General features: G+C 34.8%; 1 protein-coding gene across 4 annotated transcripts in view; it reads left to right on the top strand.

Moving 5' to 3' along the window:
* Positions 1–23,793, top strand: part of CDKL3 (cyclin dependent kinase like 3) — a 111,817-nt gene that overhangs the window by 47,368 nt on the left and 40,656 nt on the right. For 2 of the 4 annotated variants that reach the window (XM_048220938.2, XM_048220937.2), the window contains exons 6-13: positions 249–388; positions 4,733–4,821; positions 7,386–7,614; positions 7,720–8,048; positions 9,295–9,346; positions 10,990–11,152; positions 11,964–12,061; positions 14,722–15,541. In XM_048220938.2, coding sequence (XP_048076895.1) covers positions 249–388; positions 4,733–4,821; positions 7,386–7,614; positions 7,720–8,048; positions 9,295–9,346; positions 10,990–11,152; positions 11,964–12,061; positions 14,722–14,781 — 1,160 coding nt within the window. In that variant the 3' untranslated portion in view covers positions 14,782–15,541. Of the gene's footprint in view, positions 1–248; positions 389–4,732; positions 4,822–7,385; positions 7,615–7,719; positions 8,049–9,294; positions 9,389–10,989; positions 11,153–11,963; positions 12,062–14,721; positions 15,542–23,793 lie in introns of those variants that run through there. The other 2 variants (XM_057307011.1, XM_057307012.1) reach the window with 1 other exon arrangement.

The raw sequence follows: 23,793 nt of genomic DNA, 5'->3' as shown, positions 1-23,793 counted from the left end.
TTATATTTTGGGAAAGGAAAATGAACCTGGTGGCTTTAAATTTTCTACTGTCTACATGCTATCAACTCTGGGGGAACTTCCAATTTTTATGCTATATTCAGATAGTTCCTTGTTCAACCTTAAAAAATTAAAAGAACATAATTGTTATTCTCCCTTTTTAGTAATTTAATACAGACCACAAAGCAATTTGTTTGACTGTAGTTTAACGTTTTTTGTTTTCTTATATTCATCTTTTTTTCTCTTTCCAGGCAATTTGACACCTCACTTACAGAATATCTTTTCCAAGAGTCCCATTTTTGCTGGGGTGGTCCTTCCTCAAGTTCAACACCCCAAAAATGCAAGAAAAAAATACCCAAAGCTAAATGGATTGTTGGCAGATATAGTTGATGTATGTTAAATATTAGGGGCTTATTTCTGGGAAATTGCATAAATTATAATACAGTTTTATATGAAATTCTTTAATGAAATTCTGAAAGGATTCATAATGTTATCTGTTAAAAGTTACTATATTCCTGGGGCGCCTGGGTGGCGCAGTCGTTAAGCATCTGCCTTCAGCTCAGGGCGTGATCCCACCTTCAGCTCAGGGCGTTATCCCACCGTTATGGGATCGAGCCCCACATCAGGCTCCTCCACTATGAGCCTGCTTCTTCCTCTCCCACTCCCCCTGCTTGTGTTCCCTCTCTTGCTGGCTGTCTCTATCTTTTCAAATAAATTTAAAAAAAAAAGTTACTATATTCCTGTCTTTATGTCTTTAGTTCAGAAAAATTAAAATCCATAGACTGTTAGAACTGAAAACTTCCGAGGATAATCCTGGTCATTATTTTTAGTTTATCCCAATTTTAATGATAATTAGGGATAAAATGGAATAATTCAAAGGACTTACCATGTTTATCATCACCTTTTAATAGCCAGTCTACCCAAGTTAGGGCTCTGTTCCTTGTACACTGGTATCCTAAGATATTTACCAGGCATTGACAGCTGCAGTTTTAATGTTGTTTGAAGGTATACCAATGCCTTGAAAACAAAAACATTATACTGTATAACACTTTCTAATTATTTTAAAATGTAAATTTCTTTTTAAACTAGGTAATAAATATACCAATATACTTAGTGCAAATTCAAAAAATAAGAGAATTTACTGTGGAAAGTAAATCAGCTTCTATTTATTTTCTCTATCTAGCTAATTTCCTTTCCCAGGGTCAACTGAGGTATCTTATTTCTGATGTATAGCCATTTAAAAGAAATAGTTACCTAAATTTCAAAGCAAGTATGGTGTAGTGTTTATAAGAAGGGACTGTGGAATCACATAGACTAAAACTCAGCTCTGTCACTAATTAGCTCTATAACTTTGGAAAAGTCACTTAATCTCTGTGCCCCAGTTTACTGGGGCTATAAAACAACATTAACGGTCTTTATTTTCTGGGGCTGGAGAATTAAATGAGGTAATGGTGAAAATGTTCTGAGTACAGGGCCTTGAATAAGCTGTCAACAAATATTGTTAATTTTAATTGTTGCTGTTATTATTTAGGTAAACTGACTAAACATGTGATATGTATCATCTCAAGAGTATTCTTATGGGAAAAAATTATTTCATTGGTATCCAGAGAAAACTAGAGTTTATTAAAAATCAGGTTCGTTGGGGTGCCTGTGTGGCTCAGTCAGTTGAGTGTCCAACTCTTGATTTCAGCTGAGGTCATGATCTCAGGGTTAGTGGGCCACGGGCTTTACGTTTTTTCAAAATTTTTGATATATTTTGCTATTTTTTCCTCCAGAAAGATTTCACTGATTCGTACTCAAGTACTCTCAAGTAACACTGGATATAAATTCCCACTCTCAATCTAACAATGGATATTATAGTTTTTAAAATACTTGCCAATTTTTTTTAGTAATCTTTACACCCAACATGGAGCTCAAACTCACGACCCCAAGATCAAGAGTCACCATATTCTACCAACTGAACCAGCCAGGTGCCCCAAAATATTTGCCAATTTAATAAGCTTAAAATACCATATTTTTTTTAGTTGCACTTTTATCATCACAGGAAAGGTTGAACATTTTACTAATATTAGTTGACCATTTGTATTTCTTATTTTAAGAATCATTAAACTATTTGTTTAATTAAATTATTTGTCAATTAAACTGTCTTTTTTCATATACATTTATAAAATAATAGGCATATTAGTCTTTTGTCATCTATGTTGTAAATATTTTTCTTCAACTTGAATAATCCAGTGACTTGGAGGGCCACATTTATCATAGAAAAAATGCTTATATGCACTTGGGTTTGTTTCTATTTCATTGATTTCTTTTTTTATTCTAGTATAAATACCAGTTTGATTGATTATTATAACTTTAAAATCCATCTTAATATATGGGGCAAAGCTTGTATCATTTCCTAGATTTAAATTTTCTAAACTATTGTGATGTAATTATGTACAGTAAACTATACATACTTAAAATGTATAATCTGATGAGTTTTGATAGATTTTTACACCTATGAAACCAACACCACAACCAAGATATCTAACATTTCCATCAACCTCTAAAATGTCCTCTTATCCTTTTTCAATCCTCTTATCCCTCCATTTCTGTTCTCAGACAACCTCGGAGTTGCTTTCTATCACTATAGATTATCTATATCTATTTATTGAGCACTATATATATATATAGTGATCTATCTATCTATCTATATACTATCTATATATCTAGCAACTATCACTATAGTTGCTCTATCACTATAGATTAGTTTACATTTTCTAGGATATATATGTCTGGAATTATATAGTATATACTCTTTGATTCAGCGTTATGGTTTATAGATACATTCATGTTTTTGTGTGTATCAGTAGTTGATTCCTTTTTTATTACTGTGTAGTACTCCATTATAAGGATATATAACCATTTTTACTCTATTCCCCTGTTTTGGGTTGTTTCTTATTTTTGGCTGTTACAAACAAAATTGCTATGAACAATCATGTACAAGTCTTTGTAGATGTAATTTTTATTCTGAGTAAATATCTAAGAGTGGAATGGTGGGTTTAAGGTAATGTGTATGTTTAATTTTTAAAGAAACTGCCAGTCTGTTTCTCAAGTATCATATCTTACATTTTCCAAACTAGGGCATGTATTTTAATTTTCTAATTATATTATTCAAAGAAGGACTAATTTGTCTGCCTCTAATAGACTATGACTTGGGCAGACTTTTTTAACATTTTTAAAGATTTTATTTATTTATTTTTCCGAGAGAGAGAGAGACAGAGAGAGAGAGAGAGAGAGAAGACACCACTAGTGGGGGGGAGTGTGCTAAGCTCCCCCGATAAGCAGGGAGCCTGATGTGGGACTCGATCCCAGGACCCTGGGATCATGACCTGAGCCAAAGGCAGAGACTTAACCAACTGAGCCACCCAGGCACCCCAACATTTTTCTTATTAAGCTTTATTGATGAATTACTATCATATTCTTAAATAAGCACATATTTTTAGCTAGTTGCAGTATTCTCCCATCATAAAGTAGACGGGTATTCTCCCATCATAAAGTAGATAATGAACTCAATTTTGCTTTGTAAGTCAATGTATTTTATTGTGGTAAAAAACACATAACATGAAATTTTTGTGTTTCAAAACTGTTAGTTAGTTAGTACTGTTAGCTATATTCATATTGTTGTATCGCAGATCTTTATAACTTTTTTCGTAAGTCAATTTAAACATATACATTTTGAAATAAAAAGGTAATATTATATTCAATTACCTTGGATTTTCTGGATTTTAATTCTACTCTTCTGTTTGTTAGATCTAGACAAATTACTTGATTTCTCTGGATCTGAGTCTTCTTATCTGTACAATGGGGATAATAATAATAATACCTACCTGTAGGGTCGTTGTTGACTTCAAGATATAGGAAAAAGCTAGGTAGAGTATTGTGTGGCACATAGCAAACATCAATAAAAATTACCAATTATTATCATGTTTTGCCTTCTTTTTATGTTTTGCCTTCTTCTGAAGGAAGAAATGAAAACTATAATGCAAATGGCTTTTATTCAAATTCTATCTTTAATATTTTGGTTAAAAATATCTTCTATTTACAACGAGTTATTCGATTATATATAAATTTATGATGTTCAACTTATTTTCAAAACTCTTCCTTCCATCATCTGTTTTTGTTTTGTGGGGCTTTGTTTGTTTGTTTGTTTCTCTATTCAGTTGAAGTATTCCCAAGATAGGGAAACAAAAAAAGAGCTGTTCTCATAATGGAATATTGAAAGATTTGGGGGCTTGAATGTGAAGTTGTATTATGCCATAGAAAAAGCAATGGATTAGGATTCAGACAATACGAGTTAAAATTCTCATATAGTAAATCACTAATTATGCTTCTAGTTCTGTAAAATGAAAATAATAATCCACCAGCTTTCCACCTTACAGTGCTAATGAGAGGATCAAAATGAACTAATTAATTTCTGCTAATTCCAGCAGAAGCAGACTGACTTCTGTTTCGGCTAGAATCACAGGACATTTAACCTATAATAATGCTTTACAAGTACAAATTTCTTAGGGAAGTAAATGTCAGAACTCATTGTCAGAAATTCCTAAGGTCTAAACCATCTTTTCAAGAATGGTTTTAGCTCTGGGTAGTTACTTACTTCTACATATGTCAAATAAATTTAATTTCTACCTTATAGAGCCCTGTTAAGAACTTCCTTAATGTTAGAATCTTTTTTTTTTTTTTCATTTTCTAGGCTTGTTTACAAATTGATCCTGCTCAGAGGACATCATCTACTGATCTTTTGCATCATGAGTATTTTACTAGAGATGGGTTTATTGAAAAGTAAGCATGTTGAGTGAGTGTGGACTTTGTAGTGTTTTATGTCAGGGAATTTTCCTAGCATGAGAATTGCTACATAGGTTAATGTTACACACAAAAAAAATTCAATTTAACAAAAATTTTACTTACTTAGTTCCTCTATTAACTAGGTCTATGGTAGACTTACAGGCATCATGATGAAAATTCTACTAATGAAAATAATTGTAGTTAACATGCATTACAGTTACAATGTCCTAGGCAGTGTGCTAAGCTCTTTATACACATTTTCAATGGTAATCATAGGCCTGAAGATAGTAAATAAACAATCAATACTTTTTAGTTTTATTCCCATTTGGACCTCTGACTCAGAATAGTCTGGTTTTTCCTCTTCTGGTAGCATCTCTGATCTGTATGTTATAATGTCAAATGTTTTTTTCCCTCTGCTTTATGTACTTTCTGTTATAGTGGGTTTTTTTTGTCATATTCTCCCTACCAAAGTGGAAGTTCCCTGAAGATAGGGACCAGGCCTCTAGCCCTTCTGTGTCCTACATTGTGTATGTAATATAGAATGACAATGTAGATTTATAAATCAGCTGTATTCTTTTTTTTTTAAATTTTTTACTTAAATTCAACTTAGTTAACATATAGTATATTATTAGTTTCAGGAGTAGAATTTAGTGATTCATCAGTTGCATATAACACCCAGTGCTCATTCCATCAAGTGCCAACCTTAATGCCCATCACCCAGTTACCCTGTCCCCCACCCCCCGCCCTTCCAGCAACCCTCAGCTTGTTTCCTATAGTTGATAGACTCTCATGGTTTGCCTACTTATGTTATTATCTTATTTTTTTCCTTCCCTTCTCCTATGTTCAACTGTTTTGTTTCTTAAATTCCATGTATGAGTGAAATCATATGGTATTTGTCTTTCTCTGACTTATTCTGCTTAGCATAATACCCTCTAGTTCCATTCATGTCATTACAAATGGTAAGATTTCATTCCTTTTGATGGCTGAGTAATATTCCATTGTGTATATACCACATCTTCTTTATCCATTTATCTGCCGATGGACATCTGGGCTCTTTCCATATTTTGGCTTAAATCAGCTGTATTTCTAAAAACAAAACAAAACAAAAACCCACCATTTTCTATTTGGGCTTTGAAAGAAACAGAAATTTTTTTACTTTAATTACAGAGCAATTCAGGTGGGCTTTGGATGTGAGGTCAGAAAAGATGGACATCATTTTAAAATGTGATGGACTTAAGATTAGGCATGGAATAGTCCAGGAACAGCCATTGAAGATAGACTAAACTAGAAAAAGGCAAAGAAGAGAGAATCCTTTGGAGTACTTAGAACTTTAGGCATTCAGAGAATTTTAATATAAAACAAACCAAGAATTTTGATGTAAAACAAAAAAATGAGAAGATATATTGAAAGTGCCATTGATGAAAAAAGTGCCTGTTATTGAATTAAAAAGTTGCTCATATCAGTTGTTCGTAGACCATGTTGATTGGGTACTCTCTTGGGTACTAAGATCCTAGGATTTTAGTATGATGGATGGAGTGAAGGTTCTTGAATTCCAATGATACAGTCTTCAGAAAATGTTTGGGGAAGACCCTTTCCTTTGAAAAGAGGCCTCTCCCTTTCACAGAACCTTCTGCAATACAAGGGCGTTTTGACAGAAGTATGACGTGTTCTTATTCAGCCAAATGAATCACACTGGTTGTTTTCTTCATCTCTTCACACTACACTTTACTAGACATGTGTCTTGCGCAGCTCTGGCAAGATTGGGCTAAACTGGGGAAGAATTCACTCACAGAATGATATTTTAAAATTTCCACAAACTAGGGGACACCTGACTGTCTCGGTCAGTATAGCACGTGACTCTTGATCTCAGGGTGGTGAGTTTGAGCCCCACACTGGGTGTAGAGTTTACTTAAAATAAAATAAAATAAAATAAAATAAAATAAAATAAAATAAAATAAAATAAAACATAATTGTAGCTGCTTCAAGGAGGGTAACTATGCAACTCAGGGGCAGGGTAGGAAGGAGATTTTTCCATGTAGCATTTTGGATTTTGAGCTATGTGAATGGATTTTTCTATTAAAAAATAAGTAACTTAAAAAAATTCAAACCAAAACCAAAATAATCTCCCTTTGATATTGATGTATTCTGTTACATTTTGTACTAAAATTATTTCTCTAGAATAATATTTCAAAAGCTAATTAGCTGATCTTTTAAGTACTGTTACCTTAAAGGAACCACAAAAAGGACAAAATGACCTGAGTTTTCCTTGAAAGTATTTATCAAAATGAAACTTTTATTGAGTAAAGTTTGTATCACAACAGGAATCTAATCCATATAAACCTATTCTGTAAGAGTTTTATGTAGCAAATTCCCATGCAAAAATTTTTGGAAGATGTATCTTTACCAGGAAGCAATTTGTATTAAATATTGTACCATCTCTTGGCATGCATTATTGATTATTTATGCTATAGATGACATATAAATTAAGTGGTCTATTAAAGATAAAATACTTTATCTACATAAATAAGAAGATTATTTGTTGATATTGCTTGTTTTATCAGATTCATACCAGAACTGAGAGCTAAATTACTACAAGAAGCAAAAGTCAACTCATTCATAAAGCCAAAAGAGAATTCTAAAGAAAATGAACTTATGAAAGATGAAAGAAAAACATCTTATACCAATACACTGCTAAAACCAAAAGAGAATTCTAAAGAAAATGAACTTATGAAAGATGAAAGGAAAACAACTCATACCAATACACTGCTAAATACTCCAGTTTTGGGAAAGGTAAAAGTTGTTCTCTTTTTAGTCGGTAGAACTGTATTATAGTTAGCACTCTAATGGTAAAAATAACTATTCTTCTGACTCAGATTTTGGATGTATCTATTCCAGGAAATGGAAAAAGAGAAAAAGCCCAAGGAAATAAAAGTCAGAGTTATTAAAGTCAAAGGAGGAACAGGAGATATCTCAGAACCAAACAAGATAGAGTGTGAAGGTGGACATTGTCAACAGGATGACATTGAAAATGCTCATACTATGTCTCAAGATACAAAAGCTGTAATCAATGAACCACCAAACCCTGTCAATCCCAGCACTAATTCTAATGGCATGAAAGATGATCCACATGCTGGAGGAAGTATGATGATGCCACCCATCAATCTAACTAGCAGTAATTTGATGGCTTCAAATCCCAATTCAAATCTTTCCCATCCCAATTCAAGGTGAGTTTAACAGAAAAGAGACAGAAGGAAATGGACCTAAGTAACACAATGCTCCTATATAATGGTATTTCAAAGAATCAAGTTCATAGTGTCTATATATAAACTGAATTTGAAGATGTATTAAAATTATAATCATATAATGGGCCATTACTGTTTGTTAAGAATATTATAGAAAAAATTAACTTCTTTTACTTATATAGATGTTTAATTTATCACTAATGCCTTTTGGAAAAACCTCATTTAAAAAAAAAGACACTCAGAATAATTTCTTCCCACCTGAAGAAGAAAAAGTTGATGAGACCTCGGTTCTGGTATTGATCTGTCTTAGTATAACAAAGTAAGCATTTTGTCTGTATCATAGCAAACTTTCTAAATGGAGAATGAAGAGTTGAAAATAATCTTTTACAGGCAATTAACTTTTGAAGGTAAAATATTTTGGAAGTAAAACAACATATTGGGCCAGTTGTAGAATTAGCTACTGATACAGATTGGAAGATTGGTACCATGAGTTTGCTTAATCAAGGGCAGTGTGTTGTATAGCAAGGGTCTATCTAGCAAGGCATCGCGGCCAGTCCTAAATTTAAGGAAACTACTGTGACTCTAGATGAGAGAGGAGACTACGTTCAGTATCCCAAACCAATGCTAGCAGACTGGTTTGGACTATAAGTTGTGAAGCTGAGGGGTCTGCAGAGGTGGGCAAGTGGACATTTCTGTGTCAGTCCAAAGGTACAGCAGGCTACAGACAGCAAGAGCCCATTCATTTTTGAGATAATCCCAATACCATGGTTGCAATAACCATGGTTGTGAACCAGCCTTGGACAGCAAGCTCAGAAATTCAGAAACCCAGTAGTTAGGAGAGCCAGATTTAGGGGCACCCAGGTGTCTCCGTCTGTAGAGCATATGACTCTTGATCTCAGGGTTGTGAGTTCAAGCCCCATGTTGGGTGTGGAGCTTACTTAAAAAAAAGAAAGAGGAAGGTTCAGATTTAAAACAGATACAAGGGACTAAGTAAGCCAGCTAGAGTAATCCCACAATATGGTTGTTACCACTGATGTTAGTCATGAGCAAGTTGTTCTCTGCTCTTTTCACCTACTTAGAGCAGTTGGCACTTACACACTCACAATCGCAATTTGGCACTCACTATTCAAACTTTAGACTACCACAATATAACTTTTTCATTATTGAAGCTAAAACAGAAGTACTTCTGGGGAGTTCTAATAACTTTGCATTCATTTTTAAATAATAGGTTGACTGAACGAGCAAGAAAGAGACATACTTCTTCACAATCTATTGGACAGGTATTGTCTAATAGCAGGCAAGAGGATGCAGGTCCCACTCAAGTAAGGCAAGAAGCTAGTCATTAAAACATGGCTTCTTTCAACATTATCCTTGACTCCCTCCCCACCAAATCCTTTTTTCTATTTTGGGGGCTCCAACATTTTTAAAAATGTGCTTTTAGGGGTGCCTGGGTGGCTCAGTTGGTTAAGCATCTGACTCTTGATTTCAGCTCAGGTCATAATCTTGGGGTCATGAGATCAAGCCCCACAGTGGGCTCTGCACTGAATGTGGAGTCTGCTTGAGATTCTCTCTCTCCTTCTGCCCCTTCCCACCCGCTCTCACACACACACACTCTCTCAAAAATAAAATTTAAAAAATAATTTTGAAAAATGTGCTTTTAGCTTTTTTTTTTTCCTGAGATGAAAATAGGTCGTCGTTTCCTTTGTGCTTTCACAATTTGAGTTAATCTCTTATAATTTGATTTGTGTATTTTATGTGTGACTTGCACAAAAAAAAGTTAAGATTTTCACCCTTAAAAGTCACAAGACTTGGGGCACCTGGCCGGCTCAGTCAGAAGAGCATACAACTCTGATCTCAGAGTCATGAGTTTGAGCCCCACATTAGGTGTAGAGATTACTTAAAAAACAACAACAACAACAACAACAACAACAACAAAACCCTTCAGAATCTTTAAAAAAAAAAAGTTCACAAGACTTTTTGGTCTTTCACTCCCCCAAAAATGTTTTAAATATTTTATAGATTAAAGGCAATTGCCAAATAGATGCATTAAACTTTTTACTAGAAAAAAATGTAATCAGTGTCATTCATTCCCTCATTTTTTACATAGGGAAGTAGCTTATTCAAAATTGAAGCATAATGTTACTTATAATACTAAAAAATTGAGAACAACACAAATCTATCTAAAAGCAAGTGACTCATTAGGCATGTTAATATATATCCACACAGTAAGATACTACACATTGCATTGTGGTAGAGCGTTCATTAACTTTGGAGAGTTTTTATCATCTGTAACCAAATGAGCAAAAATAGGTAAAAAATAGGTAACACAAAGGGTTTTCTAGAATGCTGGGTTCTCCCCGTGTCCACAGTACATCATTTTGTAAATAGAAAAATAAATTAACAAAATGAGCTGAAGCAATTTGTCCAAAGTCAGAGTACAATGAATAGGATTATAAATTAAAAGTTAAGATGGTGGTTCTCCTGATCAACACTTTTATTCTCAGAATATCCAACGTATTTTTAAAAGTTTGCTTCATGAAACTTTTATTGGAATTTGATGTTTATGTGTTTAAATGGTATTCTAATTCTTTTCTTAAAAATTATTTGAGAGAGAGAGAGAGAGGGAGCGAGCACACGAGTGGGTGGAGGGGCAGAAACAGACTCTGCTGAGCAAAGAGCCCAATGTGGGGTTCGATCCCAGGACCCTGGGATCATGACCTGAGCTGAAGGCAGACACTTAACCAACTGAGCCACCCAGGCACCCCTGGTAGTCTACTTATTAATTATTAAAATAACTTTGCATAAAATAACATACAATGTCTATCTTATTACCTTCAAAATGGCTAGCAATTTTAGGCTTATCATTCAAAAAACAGTTACACATCTTTTTTTCAAATTAACTCTTGTTTATTTGCTTGTTTAGAGCCAAATGGAGAAGAGTGTATTTAATGAGCGAACAGGTCAAAGTGACCAAATGGCAAACGGAAACAAAAGAAAGCTGAATTTTTCCAGATCTGACAGGAAGGAATTCCATTTCCCAGAATTGCCTTTCACAGTACAGCCCAAGGAGGTGAAAGGAATGGAAGGTACATATTTGTTGCCCAGCTTTACAAATACCCAGATGGTAGCTTTTACAAGAAGACCTTTTTTGGTAAGATAACTTACATTTATGATGTGATTTAGACACGAGGTAGTAAATTGCTGTGAAAAATATTATCAGCTGAGGAGAAATTTTTCCCTCATCGTCAAATAAGAAGTAAGACTTGAAGGAGAGAGTTTTTAAAGAGGAATTAAGGAAACTTTAAAAGGCAGATTTTTTCTTAGCTCAATATTGTTGATACGTTAGAACAGTATTTGAAGAAAGTGATTTTGATTCAGTCTACTACCTGGAGTAAATCAATTTCCTTTGTTTCCCCATGATTTTTGCCCAGATAATAGCAGGAATGTATGTGCCTCAGGCATCCAAGGATTTAGTAGATTAAGATTTATAACATGTACTGAGCTCTTAAATGAAACTCCTTTTTTTTTTTTTTGCACAGTATATGTTTTGTTTCTTTGAAGAACAGTGACACCTTGTGAAAAGTTAATATAATAGCAAGAAAATAGTACTAGTACAGTTCAAGAGGAATTACCTGATCCACTTAACAGTTATCTGCAGAATTTAAAAAATTAAATGTCTTCTTTTAATACCTGGTAGGCTATTTGTAACGTTATAAAACAGATCATTTATGATTGACATATTTTACCATTACAACTGATGATTTATTCAGTTCCTTTATAATAAACTGAGAAACTGACTTTAGTAGATATCAGAATTTCTATTTGAAACGCTTGGAAAGGAAAGTAAAATTTCAAGGTAGGAATAACAAATTGTCATTGTATATATTTTTGCAAAAGTTAAACAGATAAAAGTGCCGAAGAGGGAATCAAAGAAAACAGATTCATCTAAAATACCAACTTTACTTAATGTGGATCAAAATCAAGAAAAACAAGAGGTAAAACTTTTCTATTTATAGTTTTAGTATGGAGTGCTATTTGGAACCCTTGGTGTGTAAATTTAGTTACTACTATTGGAAAGTTATATAAAAATTCAAAATTATGTAGTCTTTGAACATGAGAAACAGGTCTATATTCTCTTAAAATGATATACTAGTTAAATTTTTAAAAAGTTATTTGGGAGGGGTAATTAATACCAGCCCTCATTTGAATGTTGAGTGATTAGCATAAATGGTACCCAGGGAAAATACTGCGTGTGTTATGTGTATTACATAATATTGGGCAGGTAAACCATGCCAGAGGAAACAAATAATGGTGTGAACATATAGTTATACTGGCCACAGGAACATATGTATTTATCTTTAGCCCCTCCCTTCCTGTTTTCAGTTTATCTTTGCTGTCCACCTATTGTTCTATTTTCACAAAGATTTGTTCTCAGCCGGCTATCAGATAACTGTGTTGAAATGTCCCAATTCCTGCCTACCAGAGTCTTGAATTTTATTTGGAAATCTTGAAGATCCTCTCTCCAAAGACACTCTTTTAAGGGAGGGGCATTGTGCTCACCACCCACTTAATTAAATCATATAGAACGGCCTTCTAGTCTACACGTTTGTAAGATCATCAATTTCATTGATCAGTTTCTTATTTTATAAATAAAATTGATTACATTTTAATTCATGATAAAATTAGCACATACTTACTATGGAAATTTGGAGAAATTAGAAAAATAGAGAAACTTCAAAACCAGGTAAGAAGGCATTTTCACTATGTCTACTCAATTTCTAAGTCTTTCGGATTAAAGAGTTACCAGATAACTGTTAGATATATCTTCATAGTGATGCTTATGCCTTATTTTTGGCTTAGAACATGTTAAGAACTCCACAATCCACCTTGCTGGAAAGAGGAGATATTTTCTAGACAGAACAAGGAAGTCATTAATGGTCATCTTTTAGTTCATTAAAGAAAGTGAAAGGTGGCTTAAATTTTTAAACTTGGGTAACTTACTGATGTCCCAGCATGTTGAACAGCACACACTTTGCACACTTTGTGAATGATTGACTAAATGAGGTTCCTGAGTTTGTGTATTAGGCTCCTCATAGTGTGCTGCATGTGTTTATCCTACTGTCCTATGAGAGCCTCTGGAACTAAATGTATATTCCGATGCAGGAAGAAAGGAATGCTCCAGACAGTTCTTTCATTTAAAAAAAAAATACATAAATAAATTGGAAGGGGGAAATTCTTGCTCATGTGGTGTAGAACTGCTTAAAAGATGACCTTTCTAAGAGTGACCTTGAAACAGATAAGGTTATTAGAGTAATCATCAACAATGGTCATAGTTTGTTTGTGTTACCTCTTCATATGCAGTTCTGACAAGCCCATGAAATTACATATAGGGCTAGTCCAAACACTTCTAATATATTAATGTCAGAATTAAGAAAATGTCCTAAATTTTGAGTTGGTAGTTTGTTATTTTAGAGCACAAGAGAGAATGACATGTTTTTAGAAGTGCAAGGTAGGAAATAGCAACTTTTCTGTTCCATTCTTGGCTGTGCCATTGACTTGTTTTTGAATTACCTACTCAGATCCAAGTGTTTCTGAGTTGTACCTTGAACTCTTTCAGGAATCTTAAATGTATACTGAATTAATGTATACGTATATTGAATAGACAATACGATCTAAGAGAAACCCTAAATTATTGCTGATGAGTTAGGCAAGAGAGGAAAGAGTCCATACAAAAGCCACCTTTCGTTCTGTCTCATGATGATCATGAGGAATACTTCGGTGAATAGTCTCCCTTATAAAACAAACCCCAGGTGCAAAGTACAAGTGCTTATCTGTGGCTGTATTTCCTTAGCCAAGACCCACCATTTCCTCAATTAAGGTCCTGTTTCTATTTACTTTTTAGAATACAGGAAATGCACAAACTGAAAGGAAGAAGAACCTGCCAGATGTAGAGTAGAAAATGCAGCAGCTGAAAATTCAGGGAATCCCAGAATCTTTGTATGGTTAAAAAAAAAAATCCTTTTTTATTAATATGACACACACAAAAAAATACTGACTAGAGAATTCTACAGATATATCATAAATCCTGTTAGTTGCGTGTACATTCACCTAAATTTGTTTTTAAATTTAATGACCTTTGAATTATTCACGTTTTCTTAATTTGAACACTAATTTTTAAAAATTGCCTGATTGGTGCATCCTAATAAAACTGCAACTTACATTAAATCATATAATTTTATTTGATGATCTATTATCTTAGTCATGTATGATTAATGGTCATTCTTAGCTTTGGTTCAAAATTGTATAATTAAAGAAGGAAAAGTTTCTAATTGTGTAATAAAATGAGATCTCAGTGTCTGGGAGCACCAAACATTTCTGAACAAACAGTTATACTTGATAAGCATGAAATATGGATTTGGTTCCACACTGAACATTCTAGAACAGCATTTAAACATATCATAAAATTGGTTTAAAAGGATAGAAATGGAGGAAAGCATTGAAGCAAATCTTTCGGCTTGACCAGCATGTCTATCAATTAGTAGTTTACATAGAATATATTAGTAAGATATAATTTAACATTAATACAGCCAAGATTTTGGCAGCATATATTTTAGTTCTTATTGCTGGTTCTTACTGGCTTGGTTTCTGATTTTAGGGTGGAGATGGCCATTTTAAGGGGAAGAATTTGAAGAGGAACAGATTTTTTTTCTGGTAGTGTCTTTTCTTTTAAATCTGAAAAAATACAAACTGGCAAGTCTTCTCTTATTTTATATACAAGAAACGTAACATGGGCTATTAAGACAGCCACACGTCTTGCATTAGCATCATCCAACTTTGTTTTGTTAGCAAACCATTCACTCTTCTCTTCTTTCTTTCTTCTAAGAATTCCATTGATTTAAAATTATGACGTCATCTCCTCTCTCTGCCTGCTTCTTTACTTGCCGCGATTACTGAGTAGGTAACACATACTGTCATATGACACACCCCGTATTTATACTGATCTCTGCCCTCTGGTAGTCATACAACCTTTAGTGTGTTTTATTTCCTACAATGCTCAGGCTCCCTGAAGTGAGTTCTTAATGAAATATCTGACCCATTGTTTTAAAGGCTGTTTTTTCCTTTACATGATTAAAAATATGTTTTTAGCTGAAAGAGCTTTTATAGTATTTATAAAATAACCATATAAAATTATATGGTGTTCTAATGTTAGTTCAATTCTTTTATTCTTTTTGTTTTGTTTTTATTTAAATTCCATTTAGTTGAGAATTCTTTTATTCTTTTAAGCAATTCCCAGCACTCTTCCAGTTTCCTAGTTCCATTCTGATAGTGCCTTTTATGTGGCAAGGACTTTTTCTGTTCCATAAAATAAATTATATACAACCCAGAGGATGCACATTACCAAAATTCTCGATTGTTCTATTCTTCAAAAAAAAAAAAAATCCAACGACAATAAAATGGGATTATCTGGTGTTTTACCCGGGATGTACCTCATTTGTATTTACTAAATAGACATGAAAAACAAAGGAAAAAATAATTTCTGTATTACACTAATGTAGTCTCTTTTCATCTCATTTTAAGGTTGATTGGAATTCATCCCTGAGATTGTTATACATAATATACCTTTCTAACAGAATTCTTGTTACTTTTAGCAACTAATCTGAAGGGAAATTAGAAGTTTTTCCCTGTGGTAGGTTCAAGATACAAGTCTGCCTCTTACCTGTTACATTTGTATATTTGCTGATACTACATCAATATCACTGGATTCAATTTCTACAAAAATGCCTACTTGGATTTTAATTGGGATTGTGTTAAATCTACATCAATTTGAGGAAAATGGATACCTTGATAATATTAAGTCTCCCACTACATGAGCATGGTATAAACTCTCCATTTATTTACATCTTCAATTTCTGTCTGTAATATTTTGTAGAAGTCTTATACATTACTCACTAAATTTATTTCCATATATTTTGTTTTTTGATGCATTATAAATGGTATTATTTTTTAATGTCATCTTCCAGTTAGTTTTGCTAATATACAGAAGTACAATTTGTTTTTCCATGTTGATCCTGTATTCTGAGACTTTGCAAAATTCACGTACTGGTTCTAGTAGGTTTCCTTCCCTCGTTCCTTTATTTGTTCCTTCCTTTCTTCCTTCTTTTTTTGTCTATTCCTTAGGATTTTCCACATAGGTAATCATAACATCTGCAGATAAAAATAGTTTTACTTCTTCCTTCCAATATTTATGCCTTTTATTACTTTTTCTTGCCTTGTTGTACTGACTAGGACAGAAGTAGTGAACATCCATGCCTTTTTTTCTTATACCAGAGAAAAAACAGTTCAGCTTTTTCCCATTAAGTATGACGTTAGTTGTAGGTTTTATGTAGATGATCTTTATTACATTGAGGAAGGTTCCTTCTGTTTCTCTTTGTTCAGTGTCCTTACAATGAACAGGTGTTCAACTTTGTTAAATTCTTTTCCCACACCAACTGAGATGTTCATATGATTTTCCTCCTTTATTCTGTTAATGTGAATTATATTAACTGATATTTGAATGTTAAATCAACCTTACATTCCTAGGATTAAATTCCACTTGATCCTTTTTATGTTTTGTATTGGATTTGATTGGTTAATATTTTATTAAGGATTTTGGCACTTATGTTAATGAAGGATTTTAGTCTCTTTTTTTTCTTATATTGTCCTTGTTTAGTTTTGGTATCAGTGTTATGTTGCTTTATAACTGAGTTGGGAAGTGTTCCCTCTTCCTCTGTCTTCTGAAAGAATTTGTGTAGGATTGATTTTATATTCTCCTTAAATGTTTGTTCGAAATCACCCCAGAGGCCAATGAGGACTGGAATTTTCTTTGTGGAAGTATTTTAATATACAAATATAACTTCCTTCAATTTATTTAATAAATATAGAGATATCCATCCACATCTGTTATTTCTCTTTGTATCAGTTTTGGTAATTTGCCTCTTTCAAAGAATTTGTTCATTTCATCAATGTTGCTGATTTTATTGGCATAACACTTATTCTCTTGTTATCATTTTAAAGTTGGTAAGATCTGTGGTGATGTCCCCTTTATCATTTCTTGTATTGGCAATTTGTGTTTTCTTTTTTTCTTGGCAACTCTAGCTACAGGTTTGTCAATTTTAGTAATTTTTTCAAAGAACCAGCTTTTGGTTTCATTGATTTCAATTTTTTTGCATATTTTATTGATTTATGATTTATTGATTTGTTTTTGTTGTTTTTTTTTCTTCTGTTTATTTTGGGTTTAATTTGCTCTTTGTGATATTGTGATATAAGAAATATGTATATTTGGTCTTCATCACCTGTTCCTGGAACACAGTTCCTAAAAACACTTATAATTTCCTAACTAATGGGGATGAGAAGAGCATCTTCTGTTATCCATAATAAGCTCCTTACAACCATACCTGAGTTTCATTTATTTACTTATTTATTTTTAAGTAATCTCTACACCCAACATGGGGTTCAAACTTACAACCCTGAGATCAAGAGTTACATGTTCTACCCACTGAGCCAGCCAGGGGCCACCATACCTAAGTTTATGATAATGAAATCTCTTTCAACCATACCTGAGTTTATGCTAAAGAGGTGTGACTCTGAGTAAGGGGGCTGGTTCCCCCAAGGAACTATCCATGCCACAAGAGGATTAGAATTTTCAGGTCTGACCTCTAGGAAAAGGAGACGGGCTTGAGATTGAGTTTATCACCAATGGCCAATGATTTAATCGATCATGTATATATAATGGAACCTCCATGAAAACCCTAAACAAAGGGGTTAGGAGAGCTTTCCAGTTGGTGAATGCATTGAGGTCTTGGGGAGAATGATGCACCCAGAGAAAGCATGGGAAATCTGCACTCCTTCCCACATACTTTGCCTTATGCATCTCTTTCATTTGGCTGTTTCTGAATTCTATCCTATATAAAAACTGATAATAGCAAGTAAAACACTTTGCTCAGTTCTGTGAGCCATTCTAGCAAATTATTAGACCCAAGAAGGAGGATGTGGGAACTCCTGATTTATAACCAGTTGGTGAGAAGTAGAAGAGGCCCAAACTTGTGACTGGAGTCTGGAATGGGGGATGGTCTTGGACGGAACCCTTAACCTGTGGGCTAACTCCAGCTAGTGCCAGAAGTGTTATGAGTAGAGGGAGCAGATTTTCCATTTGCTTTTATTTTTCTAGCTCCTGAAGGTGGAGCTGAGGTCAATGACTTGAGACTTTTCATCCTTTCTAATATGATCATTCAAAGCTTTAAATTTTCCTTTTAACTGCATGCCACAAATTTAAATGGTTTTATTTCAATCAGTTAAAAATATTTCCCAGTTCCCCTTATGATTTCTTTAGAAAGGTGTTGTTCAAGGGGCACCTGGGAGGATCAGTTGGTTAAACGTCTGACTTCGGCTCAGGTCATGATCTCAGGGTCTAGGATGGAGCCCCACATGTGGCTCCATGCTCAGCAGGGTATCTGCTCGTCCTTCTGCCCTTCCCCCTGCTCGTGCTCTCTCTCTCTCAAATGAATAAATAAAATCTTTTAAAAAAAGAAATGTGTTGTTCAATTATCAACTATTTAGGTCTGTTCCAAATATCTTACTGTTATCATTTTTTAGTTTAATTACATTGTGGTCAGAGAATATATTATTTCAGCCCTTTTAAATCCATTGAGACTTGTTTTATGTCCCAGAATATGGTCTTAGTGAATGTTGAACAATCTTGAAAAGAATGTGTACACTTGAAAATAATTTTTCTTTTTTTTTTTAAGTTTTATTTATTTAAGAGAGAGAGTGGAGGAGAGGGGCAGATGGAGACAGAGAAAGAATCTTGAACTGACTCCGTGTGGAACCCCATATGGGAATTTATTCCACAACCATGAAATCACTACCCATGCCAAACCCAAGAGTTGGATGTTCAACCGACTCAATTACCCAGGCACCCCTTAAAAAGAATTATTCATGAAAAAATATGTATTTTGCTGAAGTTGGGTGTAGTGTTCTATAAGTGACAATTAGGTCAAGTTGGTTGATAGTGTATTTAAGTCTCATATCTTTACTGATTTTTAGTCTACTTGTTTTATCAGCTGCCGATGGGGGAATATTGAAATCTTTATATTTTTAGATTTGTCTGTTTCTCCTTTCCATTCTATTAGTAGTTGCTTTATGCATTTTGAAGCTCTATTATTAGGTGCATATATATTTAGGGCCTTTATATTTCTGATGAAATTGACCTTATCTGCTGTCCAGTATCTGTAAACAGTTGTTTTATATGTTTTGTCTGGTTTTATTTTTGTTTAAGACCAATACCTGCTACTTCATCATGGCTAGAACTAGAGGTTCAGTTTAAGAGTTCTGGTAGTGGATGGGCGCCTGGGTGGCTCAGTTGGTTAAGCATCTGCCTTCGGCTCAGATCATGATCTCAGGGTTCTGGGATCGAGGCCCGCATCAGGCTCCCTGCTCAGTGGGGAGCCTGCTTCTCCCTCTCCCTCTGATGCTCCCCCTGCTTGTGCTCTCTCTCTTTCTCTCTGATGAATAAATAAAATCTTAAAAAAAAAAAGATTTTCTCTCTCCCTCTCCCTCTGTCCCCACTGCCACACCATGCGCACACATGCTCTCTCTCTCTCTCTCAAAAAAAAAAAAAAAAAAGTTCTGGTAGTGTAGATTGAGTCAATATTGTGAATAAGGAAGATCTATTGAATGATATACATTATTTATCTTAAGAATTTTGAAGAAACTTCAGTCACTACCAAAAGTTACAGCTCTAGCTTATATAAATGTCCCTGATTGATTGTCCCTGTTTTAGTTTAAGACCATCACTAAGGATATGGATATGTGGAGAGGAATTTGTCCAGTTAAGTATAGATAGGGGCCTGTACCTTTTGTTGTTGTTGTTGTTATTCTGGTTATTGTAATGATAATTTATTCCGTGAACTGTTTGCTAATAGCATGAAAGCTTGCAGCATGCAAGTATGAAATGAAACCAGCAATGGACCTAGTTGGTAGAATGGATAGTTTATTGGCTGATAATACTTGTCAAAAGGTATTAGTCAGGCAAGTGTGTTTCAGTTGTATTTCTGGTCTGTTTTCATTTCCACATATGACTCCATCTTTTTATTTTTATTTTTTTAAAGATTGTATTTATTTGAGAGAGATAGGGAGAGAGGGAGCACAAGTCTGAGGCAGAAGAAGAGGGAGAAGCAGACTCCCTGCTGAGCAGGGAGCCTGGAATGCAAATGTGGGGCCAGGGCTCTGAGATCATGACCTGAGCTGAAGGTAGACTCTTAACCGACTGAATGACCCAGGCATCCCACATACGACTCTGTCTTATAAATATTTGTTACAAAGCATTTTTTTAAGCAATTTGTTGAAGTAACGAGTTGCTTACATCAAAACTGAAAATATTCCATGGTGGCTAGAACATGATGACATTAGGATGGAGCTTGGAGAATCTTTTATTTATTTATTTATTTATTTATTTATTTATTTATTAGTTTTTTTTTTTTAAGATTTTATTTATTTATTTGACAGAGAGACAGAGAGAGAGAGAAGAAGCACAAGTAGGCAAAGCGGCAGGCAGAGGACGAGGGAGAAGCAAACTCCCCACTGAGCAGGGAGCCCAATGCAGGGCTTGATCCTAGGACTCTGGGATCATGACCTGAGCCAAAAGCAGATGCTTAACCGGCTGAGCCACCCAGGTGCCCCAGAGCTTGGAGAACCTTTGAAAGAAGATATAGTCCTGATTTCTGTGTTTAAATTATTTCTATTCCATTCCTGCAGCCCTTTTATCAACTCCCCCAGAGGAGTTGGATTTCCAGGGCCTGAGTAACAGTAGTTTATAAAGTAGTTTCAGTGCCAACTAAGGCCCCAAATGTGGTAGACTCTGATGCAGAGTTGACATTTTCATCAAATCCAAGGTTAAGAAAATCATACTTTTTAAACTCATAGTTCTATAAACAGGAAAAACTAAAACAAATACACAGGAATGCCAGGAAGAGGACAAGTTAGCTTAATACGGAATTGTACAGCTGTCCAAAGTGTAAATTAAAGGGCCCTAAATGGAAATTGGCCTACGTTAGTGAAACTACCAGCAGAATTGCATAGGGAAGTGATCAAGAAATTTTAGGTAATGTACGAACCATAAGTTACAAGATGATACAAGATAATAAGAAAGTATTCTTTTCATTTTAATGTAAAGCAAAAATATAGAAACAAATAAAATATCCTGCTATCCTGCTAGCCTCCTAACTGCCTACATTCTCTCCCTACAATGTTAGGAAAAGATGATAACTGATGGCTCTGTGAAGGCAGAGAAGCGTAATGGTTTCTCTTATTTTCTGAAAAAAGTAATCCTGAAGTCAGATAACCAGAAGTATGTGCTTACAATGGGTGGGATGAAAGCCAAACTAAAAGAGAAGAGAACAAAACTAGTTAAAGCTGTGGTGTATTCAGTCTTGTCTAATTCATTGTCATTCATCCTAGGATTGCTGAGAAATAGTTGTTATAGATTAGCTATGAGTGATTATTAGGGAGACCTCCCAGAAGGCATACAAATGTAGCACCCTTCTTTAACATGTCATTGGCAAGGGCAGCTTGGTGGCTCATTTGATTGAGTGTCTGACTCTTGGTTTTGGTTCAGGTCATGACCTCTTGGGTCATGAGATCAAGCCCCATATTGGTCTCCACGCTTAGCTGGGCGTCTGCTTGAAGATTCTCCCCCTCTCTTTCTGCCTCCCCCCACCACACTCTCTCTCAAATAAATAAATAAATCTTGAAAAAAATGAAATGTCATTGGGGAAAAAAAAGAGAGAGAGAGAGAACAGATTTATTTACTTTAATTTTGAAAGCTGAAGAACTAGGAAAAATCACCAGTTGATTTATAGCTATCTGGAGGAATGGTGGACAAAAATCATCGTGAATTTATTTTATCTGGTTAGTTTCTCTTAATAATAGCTTAGTGAGCCCTGTAAACAAAGGGAAAGCAGGAGATATAATGGCTTTGTAGTTTAAATAATCAAAACGCATTTGGGCTCAGTTCTTAGACCTTCTCTTTTCTGTCTATACTCCCTTGGTGAACTCATCCAGATTCATGGCCTTAAATACTGTTTACATACTGACAACTCTCAGTTCTCTCTCTCTAGCCTGGATTTAACCCCTAAACTCCAGACTCACATTTCCAGTTGCCCATTCATCAGTTCCACTAAAACATATAATAGGTATCTCCAACTTCACATGTCCAGAATTAAGGTCCTGTTCTCTTCCTCACTCCCTCCTCCTCCTCCGTATTTCCCTCATCTTAAGGGCAACTCCATTCTTCCATTTGCTCAGGGGAAATATCTTGGAGTAATCCTTGACTTCTCCTCTTTTCTCCTACCCAACATTCTTTCAGCTATACCTTGAAAGAATTTACAGAATTTAAGTACTTTTTACTTTTCTACTCCTATGCACATTTCTTGCCCATTGTTCAGGACAACCTCCTTACTGGTTTTTACTCATATATGAAGACTTTTCTATCACTTAACTTAAAATCACAACTTTTACCATTCCTATTCCCTTTCTAACTTTTTCATATAGCATTTCTCTACCTGACAAGCTACATAACTTATTTTGTTTATTAATGGTCTCCCTTCACTAAAATATTCCAGGCACCTTTCTAGACATGGGGAATACAGCAATGAACAAAACACTAAATCTCTGCTGCATGACTTCCTGATTTCTTTTCCTAAGTGTATGGATACATATGACATTGAAAGAATAAATGATCCTGTGAAATGTATACCTCAAAGCAGTAAATAAAATGAATTTTGCCTTAGATTGACTTTTGCTCTGACTTTGGGTTAAGGTTCTTTCTCTTCACAAATAGCTTTCATTTAATGGGTAGCAATATATAGATTGCAGGTGTCCAGTGGTTATTACGTAGTCTATATGCCCCTCCAATCCAAGAGTAGAAGCAATTCTCAAGTTCTCTTTGAAATCAGGTAGTCCTAACTTCCTCCAGAGGGAGCTCGGAGTCCAGCATTTTCAGGATCTAGAGCTAGTCTCTGTCCTGGTTTAACAGAGGACAAGGCATTCTGTCCTCCTTTGGACTGAACTTCAGTGTGTGAAGATGGGGTACTAATACAGCAATGCTCTTTGCTCTAAGTGAATGTTTTTTGCCCCCCTAGAAGGAGGATGCAATAGAAATGCACGCTAGGAATTTGGTTGTTTCACATGTTTCTAAAGTCTAAGAACATTTCAAATCAAGCCGAAGATTATTTATATACATTTCAGGCAACATCTCTTGGGCTTCTCTGACTAATTTCTTTGTGGCTACTAATTATTACATTGAACAGTATTATTAAAATCTTTAAAGCATATTGGGGCACCTGGGTGGCTCAGTTGATTAAGCATCATCTGCCTTTGGCTCAGGTCATGATCTCAGGGTCCTGGGATGGAGCCCTGTGTCAGGCTCCATGATGGGTGTGGAGCCTTGCTTGAGATTCTCTCTCCCTCTCCCTCTGCCCCTCTGCCTTCCCCCACCCCCGCATGTGTGCACTCTCTCTCTCTCAAAAAAATAAAAATAAAATAAATTAGTTGTTCACAGGGCTTTTGAAATCTCCTTTAAAGGTACAGAGTTATGGTCTTTAATTTTAGTTCTGTCGTCCAAGTTGTCTGAATTTATCCTGACTTCATTCCCTTTGACAATACATTTGGTGTAGAGATTCTCTCTACTCTT

This window comes from Ursus arctos, unplaced genomic scaffold, assembly GCF_023065955.2.
Source record: "Ursus arctos isolate Adak ecotype North America unplaced genomic scaffold, UrsArc2.0 scaffold_5, whole genome shotgun sequence".
NCBI classification, from domain to species: domain Eukaryota; kingdom Metazoa; phylum Chordata; class Mammalia; order Carnivora; family Ursidae; genus Ursus; species Ursus arctos.
This window is presented reverse-complemented; position numbering and strand designations above follow the sequence as displayed.